This window comes from Seriola lalandi, unplaced genomic scaffold, assembly GCF_002814215.2.
Source record: "Seriola lalandi dorsalis isolate HSWRI2012SDOR001 ecotype SW California unplaced genomic scaffold, Sedor1 jcf7180002053930, whole genome shotgun sequence".
Classification (NCBI taxonomy): Eukaryota; Metazoa; Chordata; class Actinopteri; order Carangiformes; family Carangidae; genus Seriola; species Seriola lalandi.
The window spans coordinates 404,391-414,164 of record NW_019524483.1 but is presented as its reverse complement, the minus strand read 5'-3'; the positions used below and the strand labels follow the sequence as shown (position 1 = coordinate 414,164).

At 39.7% G+C, this 9,774-nt stretch overlaps 1 protein-coding gene across 3 annotated transcripts; it reads left to right on the top strand.

The window, feature by feature from the left end:
- Positions 1–2,330: 2,330 nt before the first annotated feature.
- On the top strand, positions 2,331–9,568 carry prpf3 (PRP3 pre-mRNA processing factor 3 homolog (yeast)). Of its 3 annotated transcripts, none has more exons than XM_023402395.1 (17): positions 2,331–2,503; positions 2,952–3,096; positions 3,689–3,819; positions 4,299–4,466; positions 4,568–4,654; positions 4,747–5,033; positions 5,159–5,277; positions 5,365–5,552; positions 5,700–5,866; positions 6,060–6,142; positions 6,596–6,739; positions 6,828–6,927; positions 7,085–7,198; positions 7,311–7,429; positions 8,351–8,428; positions 8,526–8,581; positions 8,683–9,568. In XM_023402395.1, the coding sequence occupies exons 2-17, from the start codon at positions 2,952–2,954 to the stop codon at positions 8,830–8,832; spliced, it is 2,136 nt and encodes a 711-aa protein (XP_023258163.1). In that variant the 5' UTR covers positions 2,331–2,503; the 3' UTR covers positions 8,833–9,568. The 3 variants fall into 3 exon arrangements, with proteins under 3 accessions (XP_023258163.1, XP_023258165.1, XP_023258162.1); XM_023402397.1 differs by having other exon boundaries at positions 2,949–3,096; positions 4,771–5,033; XM_023402394.1 differs by having other exon boundaries at positions 2,949–3,096.
- Positions 9,569–9,774: the final 206 nt, after the last annotated feature.

The window sequence follows — 9,774 nt, the reverse complement described above, 5'->3', positions numbered from 1 at the left end:
GGGGCGGCAGACAGCACATATGAAGTGCCAACAAGGAATTCAGGTTGATCACGGGTGGTGGTAGAGGTAGCTGGGTGGGTAAGTGTGTGGTGTGTGTGTGTGTGTGTGTGTGTGTGCATTGTTTGGCCTGCTGATCATTTGATTACAACCAGATTAAAGCATTACCCTTGTAAATGTCATGCACATTTTTATCAGGCTGTTTTACCAAAATTAAGGTCATAATTGAAATGAGAATTACCTGACTGATAGACCAGCTTCATGTATTCATCTTGCAAATAATCGTCTGATATTGGGCTGACACAATTAATTAATCTTTTTGTTAATCAATAGAAAATTAGCCAACGACAATCCCAGAATTGTTTGTTTATTTTGTTAAAATACCATACATTTGCTGTTCCAGCTTTTTAATGTGAGGATTTGCTATATTTCTGTATTCAATATCAATGTAAATTGATTTTCTTTTCTTATAATAGACAGCTGGTAGAATATAATAATTGATCTGAAGATGTCACTAGGACTGCAACTCACTAAGATTTTCATTCTTTACTAATCAATTAATCGTTTGCTCTACAGAATGGCAGCAAACTGCAAAAAAAATGCCCACTAAAAGAGTCCAGATCCCATGGTAATGTTATAAAATCTCCTATTTTGCCCAACCAACAGTCGGAAAACCCCAAAAAGGGGTAAAGTAGGGGTTCAGGGGTAAAGCAGAAAATATTCACATTCAAGAAGCTGGAACCAGCGATTATTTTCAGTTTTGCTTAAAAATTGTTAAAAATGAATATATTAATTGTGTCAGCTCTAGACATCGGTTTTGGTTGTGGGAATTGTGATGATTGTGATTTTTTTCACAAATTTCTAACATTCCTGTAGATCAAAAGAACAATAGGAAAAAAGAAAAGGCCAGATCAATCAAAACAACTGTTAGTTGCAGCCTTATTTTCTCTACTTGTCGTTGATTATGGTGTTTTAATTCTGCACATACAACAGAAAGGCCACAGAGTGAACTGGATCCAGGGTTATGTTTGTATACACAAAGACACTTGTGGTGGTGGTGGAAGCTCAAATTTCAGCAAATTTCTGACAAAAAATATATATACAATGAAAGTTTCTCAAATTCCATTCTATTATTCTGCGGTGTTGATAAGAGGTTTCCTTTGAGCTACCAGATATCTTTCCAGATAGCAAAATGGAGTTCTGCAAACCATGCAAAAGCTTAGTCTGGTTATTCACATGAATCGGGCTGCATGTAAACATGGATGTAAACAGACTGAGTAAGCGGATGGGTGAGTGAAAGCCAGAAGGTAAATTGTGAAATACGTATCCTTGATGAATCAGCATGTGAGGGGGTTGACGATGAGAGTGTGCTGTTCAGTAGGAGTAACTGCATGTTTCTGTAATGAATGGCTGACATGATGATGATTGTTATAACTCTGCAGAAAGAGCATGTCTGGAAAACTATAATATACTGTGTATATACAATTTATACACAACATTAGCAATGTGAGTGAAAGCGTGGACGGGTGATCTGGCAGACTTGTGTAGCCTCAGGCTCACTACTGCATTCATGCTCACACTACTACAACTGCACTCAGTTGACCCACATCATGCAAACATAGAAAAAAAATGAGGGGGTGGGCCTACAGAGGAGGAAGCTGAGATCACCTGATAATCCCATGTTTTTGGGGACTGGGTTCGTGACTGTTGCTCTGTGGTTAGTCAGGCAATAGCTGGGCAGTGTTTCACTCTAGACTGAGTAGTGATAAAGGGAGATTATGGATAGGTTGTAGTTTTATGTAGTTTTTAAATCCTGAGCCATAACATTAGGGGAAGCAACTGTAACTGTAATCAAACCAATATTGTGGGCAAGGTACTGCAGTTTATGTGTTAATTTTCTGTATTATAATTTAAATTCTTTTTTACATATCAACTTAGTGATAGAGGCAAGAAAGATTTCCCAATGGATTAAAAATACACCTCATAAACATAACACACTTTGGTACTGGTTTTATGGCTCTATTTAACCTTGGTTAAAAGAAAACTATCGTTTTGTTTTATACGGTTCTGTCATGACGCCACGGTTTTACCTCTTCTTTTATACGTTTTGTAAGGCAAATTTATTTTGGTCGAATACAACCTTTAAAAGAGAGTTTATTTCTCTGAAACTTCGACTTTGCATCATAATTTTCAATGTGTTACCATGAGAAATAAACGTAACAGTTTCCTTCCGACCCTGCTGGGTGGTAACGCTGAACATCTGATCGAAACGAATGCACTGAAATGGTCACGAAGAAGAAGAAGGCGGCGGAGGAACGAAGAAGAAGTATCGCCTGTTTCCTGTTCCGGGTCTTGGATCCGAAACGTTGTGTGAACGGCGCCACTAAGCAAAAACTTTTACAGAATATTTAGCAGTTTGAGTGTTTTATGCGTCTGAGACTTGATGATTTGTGTGTGAATTTTATATCATAAGTAATCTGGCAGAAGATACAGGCAGAATAAAAAGGTTTGTACGCTTCGCTAAACAGTTACTCGCTAATGTTGATAGCTTCCAGACAGCAGCATGCTAACCTGAGTTAGCAGGCAGCCGGGGAGTTTTGGCGGATGTAATTGATTTTAGCTTGTATGTTGCTCCTGGTTAGCACATTTGCCAGTCAGTGTAACATTGCCGCTATCAGCTGATAAACCGTTTGGACTGAGCGTGCGCGTGTTTTAAGAGTAAATAACTGGTGAACGTTTATGTTTTTGTTGCGCCAGCTTAGTGTGCATGGGTGAGTGACAGACGAGGTTTGTGTGCATGTAGCTCTGTTTTGGACTCTCACTTCAAGGGGACGAGATAGTCCAAAACAGGGCTAAAGTTCATGGAGACATGTTCACGATAACCTGGTTAAATAGTGTTAATGAATGTTGATTTTACATGTTGTAAATGTTAATTTGCTCTGCTTGATCAGAAGATGTCTCTTCCAAAGCGGGAGGTGGAGGAGTTAAGGCCATGGGTGGAGCGCACTGTGAAGAAAGTGCTTGGTTTCTCAGAGCCCACTGTGGTCACTGCAGCTTTGCACTGTGTTGGAAAGGGACTGGACAAAAGGAAGACCATAGGTAACTGTTCTGGCCGTTTGAGACCTACTGATTTTAATTTCAAGATCCAGTTAAGACCGCATACACTTTGCACGTAGCATCAGACGGTTGTGACGATCGACAAACCAATGAATAAACTAAATCAGTCAGAGACACATTAGTGAGCACGATATCATTATATATGGTGACTAATGAATACTAATATCTGACCACCTTCAGTGTGATTTAAGATGTCATTCTTTTGCATAAAAAACGCTCTTTGAGTGACATTTAACACTATAAGTAATAGATCTTGCTTTCACATGCTGTGTAAATCAACCGAAGTGAAAAACCATAAGCACCAACAAAGCTCCCCATTTCATAGGTGATTGGCTGTGGTGTATTTCATATCCTTCCTGACTCAACTGTCAGGCACTGACTTTTAAAATGACTGCAGAAGTCAGGTCGGTGGGAATCAGGTAAATGGTGTAGTTAAAACATCAGCTTAATCTTCGTATGATCATGTTTTTCTCTGCACTTAAAGGCACTCTGTGATCATGTAATTTTATCATGTCGGTGATCAAAGGAGTAGTAGTGGATTTGTGCTAATTATTTGATATTTTTTTCCCCTCAGACCAGCTGCGTCCCTTCCTTGATGACTCTGCTGGAGGTTTTGTGGAGCGTCTTTTTGAAGCGCTGGAGGAAAGCCGTAGTGCCCGTGGCAACAAAGGAGCAGGAGAAAAGAACCGCAAGAGAGACTTGAAGGTACACAAACCCTCTAGGAGACATTCTTACTTTATGTTATCGCTGTATAACTAAATAATTATACCTAAAACCAGTCCATTTATTTACTAGAAATTATAATGACTACATGAACATGCTTGACAGACAAAAGGGATCACGTAAAGTCAAGAAATCAGACACAGGGTACATTAGTCAGTTTACTTTAAACCCCAGTTTATACAGGGAGGTGAATCATCAGAACCCTGCCTTTAGCCCCTGAATACAATTATTTTTATTAACTCCGATGTTCCTAACACCCCTTGACTGAGACTACGAAATGGAAACTGGGTTTAATGTTTATGCAGAGGTTTCTGAAACCAGATCATTGACACAAGCAGAAAAATAATCATGTAAGTGTTCCAACCATAAACACTCTGAAGTTTGGCTTAATGGTAATATGTCAATACTTGATGATAATCAAATCTTGTTGGTATTCTTCTGTTCTGACCGGTTGGTCTCAGGATGTATTTGGTGATGAAGCTGACACAGGTGCAATGCGAGAAACTCAGGAGCCAGGAGATGGAACAGTGGCGAAGCGGAAACGGGTGCCTCGCTTCGAGGAGGTGGAGGAGCCTGAGGTCATACCTGGACCGCCATCTGAGAGCCCTGGCATGCTTACCAAAATGCAGGTATGATACCGTTTTCTCAGTGACAATTTAGGTTATAGCTAAATAAGTTGTTTTTATGATTAATGTTCTACATTTTCTTTTTACTTTATCTGTATTAATAGATCAAACAGATGATGGAGGCAGCCACAAGACAGATCGAAGAGAGGAAGAAACAACTGAGTTTTGCCTCTTCAGTCCCTGCTTCACCAGTAAGATTTTTTTTTTTGCCCAATAAGACACAGTATCAGTACTTTAAGGCAGTATATTCAGTATAATACTGGCCTTATTTCTCCCTGACTAGCGGTTGCCCCTTCCTACACCACAGTCACAAATGGAATCCTCTCCAGTATCGAGGCTTCTTGGCACCTCCACTGCTGCAGCTGCTGGTGGTGCCTCATCCATCGCCCCCTCCCAGGCCGCCAGCTTCATGAATGATGCTATCGAGAAGGCCCGCAAGGCTGCTGAGCTACAAGCGCGCATCCAGTCTCAGTTAGCCATGAAACCTGGTATCCTCGGAGCTTTGGGGAACACTGGGCCTCACAACCTAGTGGCACTAGCTAATCTACATGCCATGGGAATTGCTCCACCGTGAGTAATGTCACAGTATTTAAAGGATTTTAACACCTAAAGATGAAAAAACATTATAGCATTGTCTATTTGTTGATGTAGCAGTGGGAAAATAGACTACATTCTCTGTGTGTCTCTTTTTATAGGAAAGTTGAAGCCAAGGAGGTGAACAAGCCAACACCTCTTATTCTGGATGAGAAGGGAAGAACTGTGGATGCAAGTGGCAAAGAGGTTGAACTCACACATCGCATGCCCACACTGAAAGGTATGCATATAGTGGCCCAATACCCACATACACAATCTTATTTTCTTGTTTGAGTGTTTGTCAATTAATTTCCCTTTCAATGTTTAGCTAACATTCGAGCGGTTAAGAGGGAGCAGTTCCGTCAGCAGCTGAAGGAGAAGCCTGGGGAGGAGTTGGAGTCCACGTCCTACTTTGACCAGCGTGTGTTTATAACACCAGCTCAACGGCCTCGCAGAAGCTTCAAATTCCATGATCAGGGACGCTTTGAAAAGATTGCACAGAGGATTAGAACTAAGGTTGGATTTAACTCCTTAAAATGTTCAGTGTCAGCAATTGTCAACTCTATGCCGGGTTTTTGGAATAGAAAATATCCAACTGTTGAAACGTGGTTCACACAATAACTCGACTTTTGTCCCTCCTGCACTGATCTTTACCTCAATCAGGCCCAGTTGGAAAGGTTGCAGTGTGAGATTGCCCAGGCAGCAAAGAAGACAGGAATCCAGGCATCCACCAAACTGGCCCTGATTGCTCCGAAGAAGGAGGTTGGAGAAGGGGAGGTGCCCAACATTGAGTGGTGGGACTCTTACATCCTGCCCTCAAACATAGACATGTAAGAAACCACTGCTAACCCAGGAACTTAAACATTAAGTATTATGTAAGGTTTAAATGTTAAAACTGTCCCATTTTCAGTGTCTCTCTTTAGAATACTAAGCACAATCTTCATGGCACAAAAAACATTGCAGTTTGTACTTATTCATCACATTGTAATCAATTGACATGTTTTTCCTCTTAATGTTATGTAGAACTGAGGACACAAAATTTGAACAGTTGGAGCTCTTTGGTGTGACCAACCTGGTAGAACATCCTGCCCAAATCCAACCTCCTGGTAAGTGTTTATGAGGTTAAATGTGGTCTTTCTTTAAACTTAAATTTTTATTGCTTTTCATGCTATTCCTACAGAACAAACACAAAAGCTGGTGTCAGTGATGTATGCAACTTACAATTTCTCTGTCTGTATAAAGGTTTTAGTAATGTCTTTGAGATGGGGTTTGTTATCAGTCTATTTTTCACTATATTCTTTAAATTTAATGTTGAATTCTCAGACCATGAGTCTTTCCATATCCGTATGTATCTTTTCAACAATGTCCAGAAAATATCTTGGAGTAGGGGCGTCCTGTTTACACAGTTTTCTTGTGATTGCCTTCTTGGTCGCTGCTAATGGAACTGAAACAAAATAGCCATGACATGCCCTACAAACTCTTAATGGTATTGATTTCATTACTACTATAATAATTTACTGGAATGGTTACAATATTTTGTGGGTGTTTTTTTTTCTCAGTTGACACAGATAAGCCGGTCACGCTGGGTGTATACCTGACAAAGAAAGAACAGAAGAAACTGAGAAGACAGACACGAAGGGAGGGCCAAAAAGAAGTGCAAGAGAAGGTTCGCCTAGGACTGATGCCTCCACCAGAACCCAAAGGTACCCACTCATAAATTACTACAATTTAAAAATTACTACAGTGCTAGATTAAACAGAATGTAGCTGATGATTGTTTTCATTTTCTCAGTACGCATCTCCAATCTGATGAGAGTGCTGGGGACGGAGGCAGTCCAAGACCCAACAAAAGTAGAAGCCCATGTCAGAGCACAGATGGCCAAGAGACAAAAGTTAGTAACACAATTATCCTTTACACTGTTTTTCCCTTATTTATTATCTTCTTTTTTTCATGCATCATTCAGAATTTTCCCATTTAACATTATGTGTGATAATCCATGTAAAATAAAAGCTCTTAAGGTTTTTCTAATTCTGTCTCTCTTCCTGCAGGGCTCATGAAGAGGCCAACGCCGCTCGCAAACTTACAGCAGAGCAGAGGAAAGAGAAAAAGGTCAAGAAGTTAAAAGAAGACATCACTGATGGTGTTTACATTGCAGTGTACAGGTGTGTATTTGTAGGGACAGAACAAACACTGCAGCGCAAAAATGTGTAGTGCAGCGTTTGTGTTTCGCAATGTAGATGTGTGTAATTTAAGCACCTTTTCTTCCCTGTACAGGATCCGTAACCTGCAAAATCCCGCTAAGAAGTTTAAAGTGGAGGCTAATGCCAACCAGCTGTACCTGACAGGCACAGTCGTTCTGCACAAAGATGTCAACCTTGTTGTAGTGGAGGGAGGTAAGTGTGAAAAACCTGAACACAACAGCGTACAGGAAAAGGATTCTCAGGCTTAAAGTAGCATCAGTATTCTTGCCATTTCCAGCCTGTTGGTTCTTGCAGTTAAATATTTTTTCTCTCTCAACTATCTCATATTGACATACGCTTTATAATGTTTGCTCATTTCAAGAGAATATCTTTGGTGTTGACATTCAGTGCTAATCATTCATTTTTTTTCTTATTCATAATTTCTCTGAAATGTTATAATAGAATTTTTATAGTAAATATTCTTAGTGAGTTACTTGACCAATCCTTTTCAGTAATCCTTTTTTTTCCCTAAACCACTTTGTTTATTCCACCAATTTTTCAATATTATGATGTTGTCTCCTGTGTGGTTTATCCCCCAAACTTTTCCTTCCAAACTTTGAACAAGCATTTATTTTGATAGACGTTCTTCAAACCCTCTTCAAAACTAAACAAACAACTTTCATTGTGGGGTTGTGATAGAGGATGGAAGGTCCAGAAACCCACAAGGGATAGGATTGCAAAAGAACACAAAATATTAGGGAAATGACCTAACTGAAATGACTGGGCATCTGGCAAGTGTTCGGATGCAGGAAAAAGAAAACGTCTAGTTCACAATTCTTAGGCTTCTCTGAGACATTGTTATGTTTAGTATAGCCCAATGTACAAATATAAAGTGTTGAAATAATGATTTGAATTTGAATAAACAGCTGACAACAACATGGAAGACCAATTGCTTGTAGGCATTGTTCAAAGATTTTATAGATGCATCTATTTATGCTATGGAGGATTGTAACATCTCCATTTACCATTCTATTTAACTTATCAGGTACCCCTTGAGAAATTGAAGTTGTAGAAAAATCAAACATATGGCGGTTGATTTTATATGTGAATTACTTTTTTTTTTGTTTGTTTTAGGCCCCAAATCTCAGAAAAAGTTCAAGAGGCTGATGTTGCACAGAATCAAATGGGAGGAACACAACAGTAAAAGGGATGGTAAGAGTGGCTTGTCTCTTGAGTCTTTTGCCACAGTTATCATGTGTTTGTGCTTATTTCAGTAAAAGTAAACTCTTTACCATTTATTCTTTTTTAGATCCAGATGGTGATGACGATACAAAGAGAAACAACAAGTGTTGGTTGATTTGGGAGGTGGGTGTTCATACATTCTGCTTTCTTAAATATTTAATTTGGATTGTATTTGTTTTGTTTGTGATCTTATTTAAGTCTAATAATTCCTATTAATTCTTCAGGGAACAGCTAAAGAGCGTAGTTTTGGGGACATGAAGTTCAAGCAGTGCCCAACAGAGAGCATGGCCAGAGAACACTTCAAGAAGCATGGCACAGAACACTATTGGGACCTAGCTCTCAGCCAGAGTGTGCTGGACACCACAGATGACTGAAATCTGCCTGGGGGGAGCAAGTAGTTTCAGTCAGCGCCAGACCACCCACCTAGCCCACTTCTCCTACAAGCCCCCAGACCAACAGCCTAACAGCCAGCAGACCATCCATGCTAGCTGGCTGCCTTCAATTTGGGACAGACAAACTTAATTGAGAGACTTGCACATAGAAAAGGAGGAACAATAAACTGTGTGGATATCTTTGTGGGAATGTGTGACAGATCGGAGTGTGTGTAGGACAGTATATGTTGTATGCCTGCATCAGTGTTAATCTCTTTGGTGGTAGGCTCTTCTGTCAGATATTGTTATCTATTATTGGATAGATTACAGTATGCAAATCACTTACCCAAGGCTTTATGTGATGAGGAGAAACTGTCAGATTATGTTGTGACTGAAGTTTTGTGATAAAGTCCCCATGTACACTGATAATAACCTCTGTGTGAGTCAAGCAGTTAATAAACACCACCCCATCAGTAAAGACTGCACTGCTATTGTGCTAACACATTTAGAGTACACCTTTTTATAAACAGTCTATGGAGTAAACCTAGAAAGACACGTGGCTAATGTTACAACGTTGTTTTAAGACATGATTATTACAGGTACATTAAACAGAATTTGAAGCTCCCACGTGTATTTTTTCTTTTCTGTTTGGAGAAAGAGAACAAATCTTTGACTCACTTCAAGCTGTATTTCTCTGTAATATTACAGTCACAGCCTTAAATAAACAACAAAATTTAAACACCTTGTGTCCGTTTTTTTCCGTTAACTAGGTTGGACCTCGCTGGTATTTAACTTGTTCTAACGTCAGACATTAACTCAAACGCTATTTTATCCCGTATTGTTTTGGACTGTAGCTTGTTTTTGTTAGTACAGTTGTGTGTTAATGGCAAAGTCAAACATGGGGGCGTGTTTTCTCATTACATTAGCTCCTTCATCCTCGTCCGC